We start from the raw sequence: 22733 nt of genomic DNA on the forward strand, positions 1-22733 counted from the left end.
CAAGGCTTTATAGTAGCTTTTAACTCAGAATCTCCAAGAAGAATTAATATTTCAAATTCGTCTGGTTTCTCATCATCTGTTCGGCCTATTAATCTAAATCGATAATCCTTATATTCCTACAAGTTGTAGTTGAGAAATTAAGAATTAACATACATTATATTTAACAGCATATTAGATTCCGTACATCTTACCTTCAATTTATATGTAGTATCAGTTAATTCTAATACTCCAGTATATGCATTCATATCTAAAAGGGGTGGTTCGCACGTAGCAAGGTAACCAACTCGCACTATTTCAGTTTCGTCGATCACAGCCAGTTTTAAGTATGGTAGCACACATATAACATATCCCCTAACCCAAGTGTTGTCCACCCTTTGACCAAATACAAAATCTCCTATATTTGGTCTAAAAATTAATAATTTTTGCAAAGTGTATTAACGTTTAATTTGTTTACTTAACTTGTTTAAATAATGTATAGGATATTACTATTATTTACCTATGATTTGACCATTGAGTACATTCCGGGAGCGCTGATTCTAGTTCAACCACTAAATTGTCATAATCAGCATCTGTACCGTCGGGCCATATATCAATACAATATACACCCTCCTTTATTTCTGTCATAAAGCGGAAAGCACCCGTTCCTCCAACATTTAGAGTATTAACGATACTTTTTTCTTTGCAGAAAGAATATTTTGCTGGATCGTAGGCGAATAAATCTGAAGAAACCACAGCTTTCTCAATAGCACTTGCAGCAGCTGAGGTATTTGAATCTTCATCACAATTCGTCGGAAGTACTATGTGTGTTATTAAATTCGCCTCGTCATGAGCTTGAAGTATTTCGCCCGAATCACCTGATTCCATTTTTACACGTATTATATCCGCGCCTGTGAAATTTGTATATTTCTCACGAGCTTTTTGAGATAACCGAATTTTAACACAAAATCTTGGAATATACTTGTATTACTCAATTTTAGATTAAATTATCCCAAACCCATTCTGAAAATTAGCAAAAGGATCCAAAAAGAACATCAAACAGTTTTCGGTTACTTAGGAATCCGAAAATGGATAACATAGGTTGGAACATCATCACTATATTCACATTTTGAAACAGTATAGACCTGTGGCTCACTCTAGCGTAAATACCTTGTACTACAATAAGGTAAAAGCTACTACGGCTAATTTAACTATACAGCAGCCTGGCCGAGGAAATGAACAAACTTTATTTAACAAGTTTATTGATTAAACGCAGGAATTATTAGTCAATAATAACTGTGATCACTCTCAAATTTCGTATTCGATTTTGATTCATAAGACACACATTTCGAAGATATAAATCGCACGTTTCTTAATACCATAAACTTCAATTAAATTAATGTTTACTGGCATTAGTTAATAACTATTCGTGTTATTGGATAATGAATAGATCATAAACAATCATGTAAAATCCTAGCAGACGTATTCTCGTGTTTGATGATTTGATGTCCGACTTGACGTGTTTTCAATCTACATCCAACACAAACGATATGACCATGAACAAACCAGGGACTTGGTGGCAGTGAGATTTCCTGAAAAACTGAGCATTCTAGAACTCGGGTCTAGATGAATTTAATAATTAATTTTCTAAAATATCGCAAAGCGTCTGCAAGTTTACAGGCCACTTCTGGCAATGGTCCTTTCACTGCTACGCAAATTCTTTTACTCCTTCGTTAATGTATCTCCAGATAAATTATTTTAAATCACATCCTTCATAATGGTGGATTAAAGCCGTCATTTGTATTATTCTTAGTCCTATTAAATCCTTTCCATCGATAATAATTAAACAATCACCAACTGTAACATTTAACATATAAAATAAAAACAGATTATTCCGTTGTTTTTCTTATTCTTACCTAAGTCCAGCATGATCGTCAAGATACCCGGTTTCGATACAGCTTAGCCACGGATAACGATCCTACTTTGATTTTGTTAAATGAAATCCGCAAGATTTACCAATTGCTTTCGTTTTTTTTTTTCTTTTTTTTAATATTTTCTAATATTATACATATTTCCCCCGTAAAGGCTGCATCGATTGACGCACTGTTTTCCGTCATACAAATCTTACCACCTGCAGCTTCAGTTAAACGTTCCGCAATTGATGCAACAGACATAGTTCTCCCGGGACTTACTATTAATTACATTCATCTAAATTTTTAAGCTATGAATATGCAAATGTATGATCTTTACCAGGGCCATACAATAATGAAACTGATGGAGTCCGTTCTCTAAACACGTTAAAACACTTGCCTGTGCACCTTCACCTAATTTCGTGTCCTTAACATTTATTCTCCGAGGGAATTGCAGTTTTGAACTTTTCCTTTTACTTCAACATTGATATGATTATAAATTTGAAAAAAACGTCTTTTTACAGAATGTTATAAATGTATTTCTTATACTGAAACATTTACGTTTTAATAACGAAGACCTTGTTAATAATAATTAATTATTATACAGGGTGGTTGGTAACTGGTGGTACAGGCGGAAAGGGGGTGATTCTACGCGAAAAAAGAAGTCGAAAATATAGAATGAAAATTTTTTTTTTTTAATTTTTCCATCGAGCAACGATCTACAGTGAGATCCGTTATAACGAGACGTGATATAGTGCACGCGTACCCAGCGAAAATTCAAAGTCGATTTCCTCGAAAACGAAGCCCCAAACGAAAAATTTTTATTCTATATTTTCGACTTCTTTTTTCGCGTAGAATCACCCCCTTTCCGCTTGTATCACCAGTTCCCAACCACCCTGTATATATCACCTGTATTGATCCATAAACGCTATCGTAAGTATTATACTTTAGTTACTATATTACACGAGCTTGTAAATGGTGAGGTGTTACAGTTGCTTACAGCGATCTGTCATCTGAACAGACACATCAAGTAGCTTAGTAAGCTGATTGTGAGATACGTTAGGATGATAAATCATCCAATCAGCTTTAACTTCAATTAAATTAGGTACTGAACACACAAAAAATGCCTATTATAAAATTATGAAAAGTTCATAATTTTTATTACTGAAAAGATTTCCGCAGTCGACAAATTTATCTTTCAGTATAGAATTAACTGCATTGGACTTACTCTTTGCTTTCACTTCATATTTATTATAAATTGTACACAAAATACAAGTCTCGCAGGAAGTATGTTGAATATAGAGATTCACCGAAATAAAATATAGTACTGACAAAAGTAAATATAAAAAAAGTGTTCAAAAAGTACTGATCTTATATACTATTTGAGAAGATACAATAATATCAAAGAGTGGAATATCTTCTACAAATGTTAAAATACTTTCAAGAAACAAATCATGTTTTAACTATTTTAACTAAAAATATCTCAATTTTAGCTTCAAACATTATAACTAATATGTTCTCCTTTTGCATAATGAGATGCATGTTTTTTTTTTGTTTCTTTTTTTTGCCCCCAATCTGATATTAAACATTCACCAATTAATTTGGCTTTAACCAATGGTAATTACACATTATAGACGACACACAGATACAAGTTCACGCTCAATAATTTTTATTTTAATAAAGCCATCTCGAGCAACTAATTCTGAGATTAATTTTTCTATTTACTCAGAACGTTTCACACGATATGGCTCGATACATTTACATATCATATTATTAACACTTTCTCCATCAGGATATTTCAGGTATACACCTTCACTGCTTGGTATACCATCATATGTACATATCAGAGGGACTTTATTTTCCACTAGGTTGTCCAGAATTTTAATTATTGATTTCAACGGGGGGATATTTTTAGGAACATCTTTTAGAAAGATTGTTGACATACAATGTCCAAGCTATTGTAAAAATTGGATTAACATATTAAATTGATTAAATAGATATAAATACTTTTAAAATATATTATCAAACATATATTAAATTATAACCCACCTTCCTCAAATATTCAGGATAGATCTTAATTTTCTTCCTATCTATAAATTCTCTAGCACCAAGATCATATAACACAAGTTCCACTCTTTCTTTCTGTACAGTAATAATGCATCCACGATAATAATTGCCATCACTGCGCAATGCTAATGCCAGTTGCCCAATATATGGATCTTCCAAAAATTTAGCTTTAAAAAAGAAAGAAAAATGTTATTTTTGTTTTATACGAGTTTATACAAAGTTAGTTTAATTCTTATCAAATGTTATCAACCATATTACGTACATGTTTCAGCGCATTTTGCAACAGTTTCCATAATAAAGTTATGGCGTGCCAAACCTAGAGTATTTAAGGGACGAGCGAACATAATTATATGACTTTGATAAGCAGTAACGCATACCTGAAAAAATAGTTTTAATAAAGAAATAATACTTCGACCAAAAGCAATAGTAAAATAAATAAAATAATAGTAAAATAATAACTATCTTTATTTGAATTAAAACCAAAAATCATACCGTAGATCCATAATCCAGATCAGTACATGGTACACCCAATTGTTCCGGCATTGGAATCCAAGGCTTTATAGTAGCTTTTAACTCAGAATCTCCAAGAAGAATTAATATTTCAAATTCGTCTGGTTTCTCATCATCTGTTCGGCCTATTAATCTAAATCGATATTCCTTATATTCCTACAAGTTGTAGTTGAGAAATTAAGAATTAACATACATTATATTTAACAGCATATTAGATTCCGTACATCTTACCTTCAATTTATATGTAGTATCAGTTAATTCTAATACTCCAGTATATGCATTCATATCTAAAAGGGGTGGTTCGCACGTAGCAAGGTAACCAACTCGCACTATTTCAGTTTCGTCGATCACAGCCAGTTTTAAGTATGGTAGCACACATATAACATATCCCCTAACCCAAGTGTTGTTCACCCTTTGACCAAATACAAAATCTCCTATATTTGGTCTAAAAATTAATAATTTTTGCAAAGTGTATTAACGTTTAATTTGTTTACTTAACTTGTTTAAATAATGTATAGGATATTACTATTATTTACCTATGATTTGACCATTGAGTACATTCCGGGAGCGCTGATTCTAGTTCAACCACTAAATTGTCATAATCAGCATCTGTACCGTCGGGCCATATATCAATACAATATACACCCTCCTTTATTTCTGTCATAAAGCGGAAAGCACCCGTTCCTCCAACATTTAGAGTATTAACGATACTTTTTTCTTTGCAGAAAGAATATTTTGCTGGATCGTAGGCGAATAAATCTGAAGAAACCACAGCTTTCTCAATAGCACTTGCAGCAGCTGAGGTATTTGAATCTTCATCACAATTCGTCGGAAGTACTATGTGTGTTATTAAATTCGCCTCGTCATGAGCTTGAAGTATTTCGCCCGAATCACCTGATTCCATTTTTACACGTATTATATCCGCGCCTGTGAAATTTGTATATTTCTCACGAGCTTTTTGAGATAACCGAATTTTAACACAAAATCTTGGAATATACTTGTATTACTCAATTTTAGATTAAATTATCCCAAACCCATTCTGAAAATTAGCAAAAGGATCCAAAAAGAACATCAAACAGTTTTCGGTTACTTAGGAATCCGAAAATGGATAACATAGGTTGGAACATCATCACTATATTCACATTTTGAAACAGTATAGACCTGTGGCTCACTCTAGCGTAAATACCTTGTACTACAATAAGGTAAAAGCTACTACGGCTAATTTAACTATACAGCAGCCTGGCCGAGGAAATGAACAAACTTTATTTAACAAGTTTATTGATTAAACGCAGGAATTATTAGTCAATAATAACTGTGATCACTCTCAAATTTCGTATTCGATTTTGATTCATAAGACACACATTTCGAAGATATAAATCGCACGTTTCTTAATACCATAAACTTCAATTAAATTAATGTTTACTGGCATTAGTTAATAACTATTCGTGTTATTGGATAATGAATAGATCATAAACAATCATGTAAAATCCTAGCAGACGTATTCTCGTGTTTGATGATTTGATGTCCGACTTGACGTGTTTTCAATCTACATCCAACACAAACGATATGACCATGAACAAACCAGGGACTTGGTGGCAGTGAGATTTCCTGAAAAACTGAGCATTCTAGAACTCGGGTCTAGATGAATTTAATAATTAATTTTCTAAAATATCGCAAAGCGTCTGCAAGTTTACAGGCCACTTCTGGCAATGGTCCTTTCACTGCTACGCAAATTCTTTTACTCCTTCGTTAATGTATCTCCAGATAAATTATTTTAAATCACATCCTTCATAATGGTGGATTAAAGCCGTCATTTGTATTATTCTTAGTCCTATTAAATCCTTTCCATCGATAATAATTAAACAATCACCAACTGTAACATTTAACATATAAAATAAAAACAGATTATTCCGTTGTTTTTCTTATTCTTACCTAAGTCCAGCATGATCGTCAAGATACCCGGTTTCGATACAGCTTAGCCACGGATAACGATCCTACTTTGATTTTGTTAAATGAAATCCGCAAGATTTACCAATTGCTTTCGTTTTTTTTTTTCTTTTTTTTAATATTTTCTAATATTATACATATTTCCCCCGTAAAGGCTGCATCGATTGACGCACTGTTTTCCGTCATACAAATCTTACCACCTGCAGCTTCAGTTAAACGTTCCGAAATTGATGCAACAGACATAGTTCTCCCGGGACTTTCTATTAATTACATTCATCTAAATTTTTAAGCTATGAATATGCAAATGTATGATCTTTACCAGGGCCATACAATAATGAAACTGATGGAGTCCGTTCTCTAAACACGTTAAAACACTTGCCTGTGCACCTTCACCTAATTTCGTGTCCTTAACATTTATTCTTCGAGGGAATTGCAGTTTTGAACTTTTCCTTTTACTTCAGCATTGATATGATTATAAATTTGAAAAAAACGTCTTTTTACAGAATGTTATAAATGTATTTCTTATACTGAAACATTTACGTTTTAATAACGAAGACCTTGTTAATAATAATTAATTATTATACAGGGTGGTTGGTAACTGGTGGTACAAGCGGAAAGGGGGTGATTCTACGCGAAAAAAGAAGTCGAAAATATAGAATGAAAAATTTTTTTTTTTAATTTTTCCATCGAGCAACGATCTACAGTGAGATCCGTTATAACGAGACGTGATATAGTGCACGCGTACCCAGCGAAAATTCAAAGTCGATTTCCTCGAAAACGAAGCCCCAAACGAAAAATTTTTATTCTATATTTTCGACTTCTTTTTTCGCGTAGAATCACCCCCTTTCCGCTTGTATCATCAGTTCCCAACCACCCTGTATATATCACCTGTATTGATCCATAAACGCTATCGTAAGTATTATACTTTAGTTACTATATTACACGAGCTTGTAAATGGTGAGGTGTTACAGTTGCTTACAGCGATCTGTCATCTGAACAGACACATCAAGTAGCTTAGTAAGCTGATTGTGAGATACGTTAGGATGATAAATCATCCAATCAGCTGTAACTTCAATTAAATTAGGTACTGAACACACAAAAAATGCCTATTATAAAATTATGAAAAGTTCATAATTTTTATTACTGAAAAGATTTCCGCAGTCGACAAATTTATCTTTCAGTATAGAATTAACTGCATTGGACGTACTCTTTGCTTTCACTTCATATTTATTATAAATTGTACACAAAATACAAGTCTCGCAGGAAGTATGTTGAATATAGAGATTCACCGAAATAAAATATAGTACTGACAAAAGTAAATATAAAAAAAGTGTTCAAAAAGTACTGATCTTACATACTATTTGAGAAGATACAATAATATCAAAGAGTGGAATATCTTCTACAAATGTTAAAATACTTTCAAGAAACAAATCATGTTTTAACTATTTTAACTAAAAATATCTCAATTTTAGCTTCAAACATTATAACTAATATGTTCTCCTTTTGCATAATGAGATGCATGTTTTTTTTTTGTTTCTTTTTTTTGCCCCCAATCTGATATTAAACATTCACCAATTAATTTGGCTTTAACCAATGGTAATTACACATTATAGACGACACACAGATACAAGTTCACGCTCAATAATTTTTGTTTTAATACAGCTATCTGGAGCAACTAATTCTGAGATTAATTTTTCTATTTACTCAGAAGATATCTCACAATTCATCTCGATACATTTACTAATCATATCATTAAGAGTTTTTCCGTCACGAAATTTCAGATATACACCATCTGTGGAAGGTATACCATCATATGTACATATCAGAGGAACTTTATTATCCACTAGGTTGTCCAGAAGATCAATTATGTCTTGTAGTGGTGGGATATCTGGAGAAACACCTTGTAGTTTTAGTTTTGACATAAAATATCCAATCTATTTTAAAAATTAGATTAATAGATTAAATAGATATAAATACTTTTAAAATATATTATCAAACATATATTAAATTATAACCGACCTCTTTCAAACTATCAGGGTGAACCTTAAGTTTCTCCGGATCTACATACTCTCTACGACCAAGATCACGGTAGATAACTTCCACTCCAACTTTATTTATATTAAGAATACGTGCACGACAATATTTTCCATCAGTGGTCATTGCTAATACCGTTTGACCAACTTTTGGATCTTTTAAAAATGGAGCTTTAGAAAAGAAAGAAAAATAGTTCTTTTTTATTTTATACGAGTTTATACAAAACTTTGTATTTAAGTTTAATTCTTATAAAATGTTATCAACCATATTACGTACATGTTTCAGCGCATTTTCCAACAGTTTCCATAATAAAGTTATAGCGTGCCACACCTAGAGCATCTAAGGGACGAACAAATAGATGTATATGATTTCGATAACCAGTAATGCATACCTGTAAAAATGGTTGTAATAAAGAAATGATACTTTGACGAAAAGCAGTAGCAAAGTAAATAAAATAATAGTAAAATAATAACTATTTTTATCTAAATTAAAATCAAAAATCATACCTCACGTCCATTAGTCACATCACCACATAGTATTCCCACTTGTTCCACCGTTGGAATATAAGGCTTTACAGTAGCTTTTAACTCATAATCTCCATTAAGAATCAATATTTCAAATCCGTCTTGTTCTTCATTATCTGTTTGGCCTATTACTTTAAATTCAAGCGCTTCACCTTCCTACAAGTTATAGTTGAGAAATTAAGAAGTAACATACAATATACTTAACAGCATATTAGATACTGTACATCTTACCTTCAGTTTATGTGTAGCATCAGTTAATTCACATAATCCACCTAATGCAGGCATATCTAAAAGCGGTGGTTTGCATGTAGCAAGATGAAGAACAAACACTATTCTAGCTTGGTCTATCATAGCCATTTTTAAGTATGGTATCAGACATACAACATATCCCCTAATCCAATGTGTATCAAAGGTTAGACCAAATACAAAATCTCCTATATTTGGTCTAAAAATTAATAATTTTTGCAAAATATATTAACATTTAATTTGTTTAATTAATTTGTTTAAATAATGTATGGGATATTGCTATTATTTACCTACGATTCTCCCATAGAGTAGCTTCCGGGATTACTGAATACATTTGCTCGAAAAAGTCATCATAATCTCTCTCAGGCCACAATGTAATACCATATACACCCTCCCTTATTTCTGAAATAATTTCGAGAGTACCCACTTCTCCAACAGTTAGAGTATTAACTATACTATTTTGTTTGCAGAAAGAATAATTCGCTGGATCGTAAGCGAATAAATCTGAAGGAAGCACAGTTTCCTCATCATCTTTTGCAATAGTTGAGGTATTTGGATTTTGATCATTATTTGTCTGCATTACTTCCGATGTTGATACATCATTCTCATTTTTAACTTCAACATCAGCTACTTTGCTGGAATCAACCGATGTCATTTTTACACTTATTATATCCTCGTATTTGAAATTTGTATATTTCTCACGAGCTTTTTGAGATAACCGAATTTTAACACAAAATCTTGGAATATACTTGTATTACTCAATTTTAAATTAAATTATTCCAAACCCATTCTAAAAATTAGCAAAAGGATCCAAAAAGAACATCAAACAGTTTTCGGTTACTTACGAATCCGAAAATGGATAACATAGGTTGGAACATCATCACTATATTCACATTTTGAAACAGTATAGACCTGTGGCTCACTCTAGCGTAAATACCTTGTACTACAATAAGGTAAAAGCTACTACGGCTAATTTAACTATACAGCAGCCTGGCCGAGGAAATGAACAAACTTTATTTATCAAGTTTATTGATTAAACGTAGGAATTATTAGTCAATAATAACTGTGATCACTCTCAAATTTCGTATTCGATTTTGATTCATAAGATACACATTTCGAAGATATAAATCGCACGTTTCTTAATACCATAAACTTCAATTAAATTAATGTTTACTGGCATTAGTTAATAACTAATCGTGTTATTGGATAATGAATAGATCATAAACAATCATGTAAAATCCTAGCAGACGTATTCTCGTGTTTGATGATTTGATGTCCGACTTGACGTGTTTTCAATCTACATCCAACACAAACGATATGACCATGAACAAACCAAGGACTTGGTGGCAGTGAGATTTCCTGAAAAACTGAGCATTCTAGAACTCGGGTCTAGATGAATTTAATAATTAATTTTCTAAAATATCGCAAAGCGTCTGCAAGTTTACAGGCCACTTCTGGCAATGGTCCTTTCACTGCTACGCAAATTCTTTTACTCCTTCGTTAATGTATCTCCAGATAAATTATTTTAAATCACATCCTTCATAATGGTGGATTAAAGCCGTCATTTGTATTATTCTTAGTCCTATTAAATCCTTTCCATCGATAATAATTAAACAATCACCAACTGTAACATTTAACATATAAAATAAAAACAGATTATTCCTTTGTTTTTCTTATTCTTACCTAAGTCCAGCATGATCGTCAAGATACCCGGTTTCGATACAGCTTAGCCACGGATAACGATCCTACTTTGATTTTGTTAAATGAAATCCGCAAGATTTACCAATTGCTTTCGTTTTTTTCCTTTTTTTTAATATTATCTAATATTATACATATTTCCCCCGTAAAGGCTGCATCGATTGACGCACTGTTTTCCGTCATACAAATCTTACCACCTGCAGCTTCAGTTAAACGTTCCGAAATTGATGCAACAGACATAGTTCTCCCGGGACTTTCTATTAATTACATTCATCTAAATTTTTAAGCTATGAATATGCAAATGTATGATCTTTACCAGGGCCATACAATAATGAAACTGATGGAGTCCGTTCTCTAAACACGTTAAAACACTTGCCTGTGCACCTTCACCTAATTTCGTGTCCTTAACATTTATTCTTCGAGGGAATTGCAGTTTTGAACTTTTCCTTTTACTTCAGCATTGATATGATTATAAATTTGAAAAAAACGTCTTTTTACAGAATGTTATAAATGTATTTCTTATACTGAAACATTTACGTTTTAATAACGAAGGCCTTGTTAATAATAATTAATTATTATATATGTGAGTATATTTTTTTATTCATATGTCTACGTACAATAATCACAAACATTTGTTTAATTCTATATCAATCCGATTAGTATCTATATATATAGATTTAAAGGTTTGAAACAACGCCACACCATAGCAAGACCTTATATTGAAAAATATTAGAAATGTGGTAATTATTCGTTTTTATCTAGCAATTAATAAGAAAGCAATATTTCACATGTCGCTGACTTGGAAGATCGCACAACTGGATCGTCAATAACAAATCAAAAATATAACCTACCCAAATTAAATGGAGTGCACTTGATACATTTTGATAATAATTGATAAAATAATTCTTTCATGTTTTTGATGAATGATAACAAAATTTCTAATAAGTTACTGATATAATATATTGAGGCATTGATTTAATATATGTAAAGTAGTATGTGCAGTTGCTTTAAGTACTAACAAATCGGGATCTAAATTTAAACTTGAGTTCTCAATGGTTTGGGTTAATGCAAGATTATGCTTTTCTACTTTTCTTAATTGCTCCTGACAATTAGCAAATGCGTCTAAAACTTCCAGTTTGGCAACTGGATTTCTGTTGGAATTGGCAGAATGTTCTCTTGGAGGTAAAGGAGGATGACTACTAGCTATTGCTCTAGTATACATTTCTGTAACAGCTCGCAGTTTGTCAACCCACTCTTGACGAGCTCGGGCGTCTGTGGCTCTTAATTTTATCATATCACCTATATCGATGCATAAAAGTTATCATAAGTGTTATACTTTGGTTACTATATTACACGAGCTTGTAAAGGGTGAGGCGTTATATTACATGACAAGCTCTAAATACCTGTAGCAGAATTAACGGTGAAGGTATTAGAATCTTCATCACTTGGCGCAATCACTGCACCAGCTAAATATATCGAGCATCGTGGTCGTTGATTTCGTTCAGATTCGCTTAAAAAATAGTGCAATTCTCCAGTCTCTGGTCTAAGTATAAACCAACGATATTGCCATCCTTTCATGGCATTAGTATATTTATGTAATAGACCCTCGTAAGGGTGTCTTATTTGAACATTCATCATTTATTACTCCTATTGTTTGGAAGCCTCGTATTATTTAAATTGAACAGTTGCTTACAGCGATCTGTCATCTGAACAGACACATCAAGGAGGTTAGTCAGCTGATTGCGAGATAGGTTAGAATGATAAATCGTCAAATCAGCTATAATTTCACTTAAATTAGGTACTGAACACACAAAAAATGCCTATTATAAAATTATAAAAAGTTCATAATTTTTATTAGTGAAAAGATTACCACAGTCGACAAATTTATCTTTCAGTATAGAATTAACTGCACTGGGCGTACTCTTTGCTTTCACTTCATATTTATTATAAATTGTACACAAAATACAAGTCTCGCAAAAAGTATGCTGAATATAGAGATTCACGGAAATAAAACATAATATTGACAAAAGCAAATATAAAAAAAGTGTTCAAAAGTACTGATCTTACATAGTAATTGACTGACATATTGCAATTTCTAATTTAAGATATCAAATTTTTGAATTGCTAAATAACAGAAGATACAATAATATCAAAGTGTGGAATGTCTTCTACAAATATTAAAATACTTTCAAATAACAAATCATGTTTTAACTATTTTAACTAAAAATATCTCAATTCTAGCTTCAAGTATTAGAATTAAGATGTTCTGCTTTCGCAAAACAAGGCACTTTTTTTTCCGAGCTGATATTAAACCATCTTCAATTAATTTGGCTTTGTCCAATAGTAATTCCACATTATACATTGCAATTTCGAGCATACGGCCAATAATTTTTATTTTAATGCAACTATCGGGAGCAACTAATACTGAGATTCATTTTTCTATTCATTCAGCAGCTTTCTTAGATATCGGCTCGAGTAATTTACTTATCATTTTATTAATGCTTTTTCCATCACGAAATTTCAGATAAACACCATCTTTGGAAGGCATACCTTCAAATGTACATAACAGAGGAACTTTAGTTCCTACTATTTGAGCTAGATAATCATTCACTTCTTTCGTCACACGGACATTTTTAGGAACATCTTTTAGTACGACTTTTGTTGTACAAGATCGGAGCTTTTTTTAAAAATTAGATTAACAGATTAAATAGATACAAATACCTTTAAACTATATTATCATACATATATTAAATTATAACCCACCTCCTTCAAATTATCAGATAAAATCTTAAGTTTCTTTATATTTGTAACTTCTGTATTACCAAAATCAACATACGAAACTGTAATTTTATCATCTTGTATCTTAATAACAATTGCACGATAATAATTTTCGTCAGCAAACTGAGCTATTACCATTTGCCCCACAACTGGCAGTTCTTTTAAAAATGAAGCTATAGGAAAGAAAAAACAAAATGGTATTTTTATTTTATACAAGTTTATACAAAGTTAGTTTAATTTTTACTAAATCCTATCAACTATTTTACGTACATGTTTGAGCACATTTTGCAACATTTTGCATAACATGGTTATAGTGTTCCAAACCTGCAGTATCTAAGGGACGAACAAATAGATGTATATGACTTCGATAAGAAGTAAGGCATACCTGAAAAAATGATACTTTGTACAAAAGCAATGGTAAAATAAATAAAATAATAGTAAAATAATAAATACTTTTATCTAAATTAAAATCAAGGATCGTACCTCAGATTCATTTTTCAATTCTGCATACTGTAACCCTATTTGTTCAGGCATTGGTATCCAAGGCTTTACGGTAGCTTCTATCTTCAGATAGACATTCATCTCTTTTTTAAGAATTAATATTTCAAATCCACCTTGTTCCTTATTATGTGTTTGGCCTGTTACTTCAAATTCACACATGTCACCTTCCTAGAAGTTATAATTGAGAAATTAAGAAATAACATACATTATATTTAACAGCATATTAGTTATTATAAATCTTACTTCAAATTTATGTTTAGCATTAGTCACTTCACAAATTGCACCAAAAGCATTAATATCTGAAAAGAGTTTATCGCATGTAGCAATCTTATTAATTGGCACTATTTTAGCTTCCTCTATCATAGCCATTCTTATGGATGGTTGGTTAGATACAACATATCCCCTAAGCCAATCTCCATCAGCTCTTCGACCACATATTAAATCCCCTACATTTGGTCTAAAACTTAATAATTTTAAAAACTATATTAACGTTTAATTTGTTGAAATAATGTATGGCATATTGCTATTATTTACCTATGAGTTGAACATTTTGCCATTTGCGAGCACATTCTAGGCAAATCGATTACTAATTTTTCATAGTCAAGTTCTGCTTTATTAGGTAATAATGTAATACCATATGCATTATTCTTTATTTCTGTCTGAATTTCGAGAGTACCCACTTCTCCAACAGTTAGAGCATTCACTATACTTCTTTCTTTGCAGAAAGAGTATAATGCTTTATTGCTAGTGGATATTTTTGAAGAAACCACAGTTTCCTCATCAACTTTTGCAACAGTTGAGATATTTAGATTTCGATCATTATTTGTCTGCATTACTTCTGATGTTGATATATCATTCTCATTTTTAACTTCAACATCAGCTATTTTGCTGGAATCAATCGATGTCATTTTTACACTTATTATATCTTCGTATTTGAAATTTGTATATTTCTCACAAGCTCTTTGTGATAATCGAATTTTAGCACAAAATCTTGGAATATTCTCGTATTTATCAATTTTAAGTTAAATTATTCCGAACCTATTTTGAAAATTTGCGAAAGAATCGCAAAAAAAACATCAAAATATTATCACCTACTTACGAATCTGAAAAACATGCATGACCAGTATATGAAAATTGTGAACCAGCATAGGTCTGTGGCTCACTCTAGCGTAAATACCTTGTACTACAGTAAGGTAAAGGCTACCGCGACTAATTAACTATACAGCAGCGCGGCCGTGGCAATGAACAAAGTTTATTTAAGAAATTTATCGATTCAATGTCAAAATTATTAATCAAGAATAAATATGATCACTCTCAAGTTTCGTATTTACTTTCAATACATAAAACATACAATTCGAAGATATAAATCGCACGTTTTTTAATACCACAAACTTCAATTAAATTAACGTTTACTGGCATTAGTTAATAACTATTTGTGTTATTGGATAATACATAAATCACAGATTATCATATAGTATTGGAGCAGACGTTTTCTCGTGTTTGACGAATTAACGTCCGATTTGACGTGTTTTCGATCTACATCCAATACAAATGATATCACCATGGACACACTGAGGAATTGGTGGCATTGAGCTTTCCAGACAAAATGGGCATTCTAGAACCCGGGTTTAAATGGATGTAGTAGTTATTTTTCTAAAATATCGTAACGTATATCTAGAAACATTTAAAGAGCAATTCTTTAATAATAAAGGAACTGTCTATTATCGGAGTATACACATCACTCCAATTATTGCATTCGCAAGTTTGAAGACCACTGCTGGCAGTGCTGCTTTCACAACAATGACTTATTTTTTTTCACCTTTGTTAATGTATCTCCAGATAAATTATTTTAAATCACATCCTTCATAATAGTGGATTAAAGCCGCTATTTGTATTATTTTTAGTCCTATTAAATTCTTTCCATCGATAATAATTAAACAATCACCAGCTGTAACATTTAACATATAAAATAAAACAGATTATTCCGTTGTTTTTCTTATTCTTACCTAAGTCCAGCATGATCGTCAAAACACCCGGTTTCGATATAGGTTATCCACGGATAACGATCCTACTTTGATTTTGTTAAATGAAATCCGCAAAATTTACCAATTGCTTTCGTTTTTTTTATATTTTCTAATATTATACAAATTTCCCCCGTAAAGGCTGTATCGATTGACGTACTGTTTTCCGCCATATAAATCTTACCACCTGCAGCTTCAGTTAAACGTTCCGAAATTGATGCAACAGACATAGTTCTCCCGGGACTTTCTATTAATTACATTCATCTAAATTTTTAAGCTATGAATATGCAAATGTATGATCTTTACCAGGGCCATACAATAATGAAACTGATGGAGTCCGTTCTCTAAACGCGTTAAAACACTTGCCTGTGCACCTTCACCTAATTTCGTGTCCTTAACATTTATTCTTCGAGGGAATTGCAGTTTTGAACTTTTCCTTTTACTTCAACATTGATATGATTATAAATTTGAAAAAAACGTCTTTTTACAGAATGTTATAAATGTATTTCTTATACTGAAACATTTACGTTTTAATAATGAAGGTCTTATTAATAACAATTAATTATTATATATATCACCTGTATTGATGCATAAACGCTGTTATAAGTATGCCATCCTTTCATGGCATTAGTATTCTTACGTAGTAGATCCCTGTAAGAGTGTCTTATCTGAACATGCATCATTTATTATTTCTATTGCTTGAACGCCCGGTATCATTTAAATCGGACAGTTACTTACAGCGATCTGTCATCTGAATAGACACATCAAGTAGGTTAATAAGCTGATTGTGAGATAGGTTAGGATGATAAATCATCAAATCAGCTATAACTTCAATCAAATTAGGTACTGAACACACAAAAAAATGCCTATTATAAAATTATAAAAAGTTCATAATTTTTATTACTGAAAAGATTACCACAGTCGACAAATTTATCTTTCAGTATAGAATTAACTGCACTGGGCGTACTCTTTATTTTCCCTTCATATTTATTATAAATTGTACACGAAATACAAGTCTCGCAAAAAGTATATTGAATATAGAGATTCACCGAAACAAAATATAATACTGACAAAAGCAAATATAAAAAAAGTGTTCAAAAAGTACTGATCTTACATACTATTTGAGAAGATACAATAATATCAAAGAGTGGAATGTCTTCTACAAATGTTAAAATACTTTCAAGAAACAAATCATGTTTTAACTATTTTAACTAAAAATATCTCAATTTTAGCTTTAAACATTAGAACTAATATGTTCTCCTTTTTTGCATAATGAGATGCATGTTTTTTTTCAAGGTGATATTAAACCTTCTTCAATTAATTTGGCTTTAACTAATGGTAATTCCACATTGTACATTCCACATTCCAGATCACGCTCAATAATTTTTATTTTAATACAACTATCTGGAACCACTAATTCTGATATTCGTTTTTCGATTTGGGAAGAATATCGTCCATTGCTATCAGTAGGTGCGATATCTGTGAAATCATGTTAAAAAAACTGTAACTGTATAATGATTAAACAGTAAAATAATAATGATTGAAATATACACAATAGTCAAAATGTACGTACTAATAATGTTACAAATATTTGCAAGTGTATCTGGAGTTGTAAAATCTTTGGGCATAAGCCGTAAATCTTTATGACTGACGAACTCCGTATTTCCAAAATCGACAAAAAACACGGCACATGTTGTATGTGTGTAACTACGATTTATACATATAGCACGATACCATCCATCATCATAAAGTGCAAGACATAACTCATTATCGCGAGGAATATAGTAATCAGTTGTTTCGCAATATGCAGCCATCTTTAAAAGCGTTACACATATATATAAATTTATATTAAGCCAGAATATAAGTTTATGAAATCGAAGATTACCTTTTTTGGCATTATGTCAAAAACATGAGTCATTAAATCATAATCTAAGAGACATATTGCGTATCTGTAACCATTTTCAATAGGATGCAGTACAAGTGCTTCAATGATATCACCAACATTTCCCAAATCAACAGTATTTACATTCTCCGCCATATAACAGGTTTTATCTGCAAGGGGAATTAATATTAATTTAAATGATATCATTTATTAAAAATACTTGTTATCCATTTCTTAATAATTACCAGCTTCAGCAACTTCCTTAGATATCGGCTCGAGTAATTTACTTATCACCTTATTAATGTCTTCTCCATCATGAAATTTCAGATATACACCGTCTTTGGAAGGTATACCATCAAATGTACATAACAGAGGAACTTCAGTTCCTACTAAGTGAGCTAGATAATCATTTACTTCTTTCGTCATAGGAACATCTTTAGGAACATCTTTTAGTACGACTTTTGTTGTACAAGATCGGAGCTTTTTTTAAAAATTAGATTAATAGATTAAATAGATACAAATACTTTTAAACTATATTATCATACATATATTAAATTACACCCCACCTCCTTTAAATTGTCAGATAAAATCTTAAGTTTCTTTATATCTGTAACTTCTGTATTACCAAAATCAACATACGAAACTGTAATTTTATCATCTTGTATCTTAGTAACAATTGCACGATAATAATTTTCGTCAGCAAACTGAGCTATTACCATTTGCCCCACAACTGGCAGTTCTTTTAAAAATGAAGCTATAGGAAAGAAAAAACAAAATGGTATTTTTATTTTATACAAGTTTATACAAAGTTAGTTTAATTTTTACTAAATCCTATCAACTATTTTACGTACATGTTTGAGCACATTTTGCAACATTTTGCATAACATGGTTATAGTGTTCCAAACCTGCAGTATCTAAGGGACGAACAAATAGAAGTATATGACTTCGATAAGAAGTAAGGCATACCTGAAAAAATGGTTTTCATAAAAAAAATGATACTTTTTCCAAAAGCAATAGTGAAATAAATAAAATAATAGTAAAATAATAACCATTTTTATTTAAGTTAAAACCAAAAATCATACCTCAGATTCATTTTTCAATTCAGCATATTGTAATCCTTTTTGTTCAGGCATTGGTATCCAAGGCTTTACAGCAGCTTTTATCTTAACCTCTTCTTTAAAAATTTCTATTTCAATTTTACCTTGCTCGTTATTAACTGTTTGTCCTATTACTTTAAATTCACACATATCACCTTCCTAGAAGTTATAATTGGGAGATTAAGAAGTAACATATATTATATTTAATAGCATATTAGATATTATAAATCTTACATTAAATTTATGTTTAGCACCAGTTACTTCACATATTACACCAAATGCATAAATATCTGAAAAGACTTTATCACATGTGACAGTCCTATTAATTGGCATTATTCTAGCTTCATCTATTATAGCCATTTTTAAAGATGGTTGCAGAGATAAAATATATCCCCTAAGCCAATCTCCGTCAGCTCTTTGACCACATATTAAATCTCCTACATTTGGTCTAAAAATTAATAATTTTACAAACTATATCAACGTTTAATTCGTTGAAATAATGTATAGTATATCGCTATTGTTTACCTATGATTTGAACATTCTGCCGCTTGCGTGCACATTGTAGGTAATTCGGCCACTAATTTTTCATAATGAGGTACTGCATTATTAGGCAATAATGTAATACCATAAGCATTATTCTTTATTTCTGCATGAATTTCTAGAATACCAATTTCTCCAACAGTTAGAACATTCACTATACTTTTTTCTTTGCATAAAGAATATAATGCTTTACTGCTAGTGGATATTTCTGAAGAAATCATAGTTTCATCATCAACTTTTGCAATAGTTGAGGTATTTAGATTTTGATCATTATTTGTCTCAATTACTTCTAATGTTGATATATCATTCTCATTTTGAACTTCAACATTAATTACTTTGTTGGAATCAACTGATATCATTTTTACACTTATTACATCCTCATATTTGAAATTTTTATATTTCTCATAAGCTTTTTGAGATAATCGAATTTTAGCACAAAATCTTGGAATATTCTCATATTTATCAATTTTACGAAAATCATTCGTTTCAACAATTTCTTCATTACCATAATCTATATAGTGTACTTTTACTGGATCTAAACATGTAACTATACCTCTATGCCATACATTTTCATATTCTACAGCATAAATATTTCCAACGATTGGTCCCACCTTTTGTGCTTTTTGTGCTTCATGTTGTAACTCAGTCATTAACTTTGAAATAGCATCCTGATCTTCTACTTTTTGAACAAAACATTCGCGATTTTGTTTTATAATTATTGTTACATCTTGAAATTCAGTTTTTGATAAAAATGTATTTTTAGAGAATGATATATCATTCTCCATCACTTGAATATCATTGGCACTAAAATTTTGCCATTTTTTATTGTTTTCCTGATCATTTACTTTTTGTGGACTTTTAGCCTTATTGTTGAAAATTTCTTCTCGAATTGGTTGTTTGTGTAAAGAGGACTTATTTCCTGTAGAGTTTCTTGTTTCTTCTATTTCATTTGATTTTGTTACTGCATTCATCTTTGGCCGCCGAAGAGGTAATTGAATATTAGAAACATTTCTGGGAGAATTTTGCTGTTCGTCATTTGATTGTAGTACAGGCATAGAACGGATAGTCGTTACTAAAGCTCTAAAAATAAGATACCAAAATTTAAAGGTCCAGAAGTATTTCTGCCTTCTAATTGTATCATATATTTTTTAACTATCAACATGTAATACTATGAGAGAGTACATACGGGATAGCTTCACATTCAAGCTTATGTTTTGACCAATTAGTCACTTGGCAAGTTCTACTGCAATAAAAAGTATTGCATCTTTCACATGTATACTTTGTCTTTTTTGAACATACTTTGCATGTTCCAATTGCATCTTGAAACATGTCTTTACCATATTCATATAGGCTCTATTACATCAAATCGTACATTATTAAATTATTATTGTAAAGAATATTTTTTCTTAATCTTTCATATTACTCTACTTACAGAAATACGTTTCTCATATACTTTATTAATGTGATTGTGTATTTCAGGATCAGGATCTGGGATTTCATACATTGTATAACCCCGACCAAGTGCAACACGTCTCTTGCCATCTGGAGTAATAGCTAATTGTCCTCTAAAATATTTTCAATAACTATTAATCCATATAACAATATATGATGTATGTACATTTTACTTAACCTTTAACAGTACCTTGTCCACAATGTGTTTGTACTTGCATAAGGCTCTGCATTTTCATATGGATTATACGTATATGGGTCAGAAGGATATGGATACAATAAATCATTATCTGCCGTATAAGCATATTTTGGTAATCCTGGATTCGGTTCTACATTTTTGAATACATCTAAGGGCCTGCTTCGTCCTCTTGTTTGTATCCTGCACATATTTATAAATTAATATTACATAACTTATATTACATAATTATGACAAAAACGATGACTATAAATATATACTTACAATTGCTTATCTGTTACTGTAACATTCATTATATTATAATTTTCATATTCTTCTGTAACATCTTTAGTAGAAAATGTTTTTGTATTTGTCACATCATTCCTAGCTCTTTCTTTAGCAAATGATATCTTCAGACGTAGTGGTAGTACGTTATGTAAATCTTTTATAGCATTTTCAGCATTATGATATGCACCATAAGTAATATAAGCCCAATTAGCATTTGGGCGGTAAAAATATCCTTTAACTTCTCCATAATGGTTGAAAATTTCTAATAAGCCTTGCTAAAATATTATAATCCATTTATAAGATATCTTATATCCAGATATTCACACAAATTATATACATTTTATTATTATTTTTAAATAAAATTTTTGCAAATGTGACAAAAGCCTTAAAAGTATTTAAATCAGTAAGAAATCAATAATTGTACATACTAGTAATAATAAAAAAGTTATTAATAATTTTACATACTTTATTTAGTTCTCCAGGTAAGTCACTTACATATAATGTAAATTCTCCGCTAAAAACAAAATTTCTGCAGTTTATATATGTAAAAAAGATATAGGAATTTACAAAATCAATAAAAATTATTTGATTATTGTTTAAAAATGTATACACGTGACATATAATAATCATGTAAAAGTAAGTAATATAATAATATAATAAAAAAACAAAATATAGGAGAATGTTTGAATAAATTTTAAATAATTGATTTCGAAGTTAATTGTTAAAAATATTTTAATCTTACTCATTAGACGATTTGTTTTCTGTCAATTTATCAACTTCGTGAAATGCCATCGTTTTATTATTAATATTGCTTAACCAATTATAGGTACATTTATAAAAATTTATAAGCGTATTAGATTTTATAAACGTGATTTATAAATTAGATGAAAAATATTCAATTGTAAAAATCCAGAAATGTAGGTAGACAAAGAGAATTTCAAACAGTTTATGCTACGACGTTACACGATATCTAGTATTACTTGTACATATATTAAAGTGCAATGAATAATCTACACCAAACAAATACAATGAACATAAAACTATAAGTTGTAAAATCAAAAAAATATATCTAATATATCAATTAGAAGTA

The 22733-nt window shown here is 30.8% G+C and overlaps 2 protein-coding genes and 1 long non-coding RNA gene across 42 annotated transcripts in view; 1 reads left to right on the top strand and 2 right to left on the bottom strand.

Moving 5' to 3' along the window:
* LOC126870194 (uncharacterized) overlaps window positions 1–6377 on the top strand; it is a 14766-nt gene extending 8389 nt beyond the window's left edge. The window contains exon 2 of one of the 2 annotated variants that reach the window (XR_007691219.1): window positions 5267–6377. This is a non-coding gene — a long non-coding RNA (uncharacterized LOC126870194). Of the gene's footprint in view, window positions 1–763; window positions 1827–5266 lie in introns of those variants that run through there. The other variant, XR_007691218.1, reaches the window with a different exon arrangement.
* Window positions 1–22651, bottom strand: part of LOC126870158 (uncharacterized) — a 39251-nt gene extending 16600 nt beyond the window's left edge. For 17 of the 39 annotated variants that reach the window (XR_007691169.1, XR_007691168.1, XR_007691152.1 and 14 more), the window contains exons 1-13: window positions 22386–22647; window positions 22109–22157; window positions 21641–21918; window positions 21374–21559; window positions 21164–21296; window positions 20918–21084; window positions 19717–20811; window positions 14435–14648; window positions 14174–14359; window positions 13961–14075; window positions 13676–13863; window positions 13463–13589; window positions 7299–7402 (exon numbers count right to left, since the gene is read on the bottom strand). Coding sequence is in view for 10 of the 39 variants with exons in the window: in XM_050627631.1 (XP_050483588.1) it covers window positions 17504–17691; window positions 17786–18026; window positions 18098–18264; window positions 18340–18574; window positions 18661–18848; window positions 18946–19060; window positions 19177–19350; window positions 19426–19639; window positions 19717–20811; window positions 20918–21084; window positions 21164–21296; window positions 21374–21559; window positions 21641–21918; window positions 22109–22157; window positions 22386–22435 (3480 nt within the window). In the remaining 29 variants the exon portion in view is untranslated. Of the gene's footprint in view, window positions 1–1203; window positions 1834–1999; window positions 2164–2226; window positions 2900–7298; window positions 7403–12362; window positions 12619–12809; window positions 13590–13675; window positions 13864–13960; window positions 14076–14173; window positions 14360–14434; window positions 14649–17303; window positions 17714–17785; window positions 18027–18097; window positions 18265–18339; window positions 18575–18660; window positions 18849–18945; window positions 19061–19176; window positions 19351–19425; window positions 19640–19716; window positions 20812–20917; window positions 21085–21163; window positions 21297–21373; window positions 21560–21640; window positions 21919–22108; window positions 22158–22385 lie in introns of those variants that run through there. The other 22 variants (XR_007691146.1, XR_007691155.1, XR_007691162.1 and 19 more) reach the window with 18 other exon arrangements.
* On the bottom strand, window positions 7620–15354 carry LOC126870166 (uncharacterized). Its single transcript, XM_050627650.1, has 7 exons — window positions 15287–15354; window positions 9505–9849; window positions 9200–9413; window positions 8951–9124; window positions 8721–8835; window positions 8430–8614; window positions 7620–8344 (listed from the first exon to the last, which is right to left on the bottom strand). The coding sequence occupies exons 1-7, from the start codon at window positions 15337–15339 to the stop codon at window positions 8111–8113; spliced, it is 1320 nt and encodes a 439-aa protein (XP_050483607.1). The 5' UTR covers window positions 15340–15354; the 3' UTR covers window positions 7620–8110.
* Window positions 22652–22733: the final 82 nt, after the last annotated feature.

This window comes from Bombus huntii, chromosome 10 (genome assembly GCF_024542735.1).
Source record: "Bombus huntii isolate Logan2020A chromosome 10, iyBomHunt1.1, whole genome shotgun sequence".
Taxonomy (NCBI): Eukaryota; Metazoa; Arthropoda; class Insecta; order Hymenoptera; family Apidae; genus Bombus; species Bombus huntii.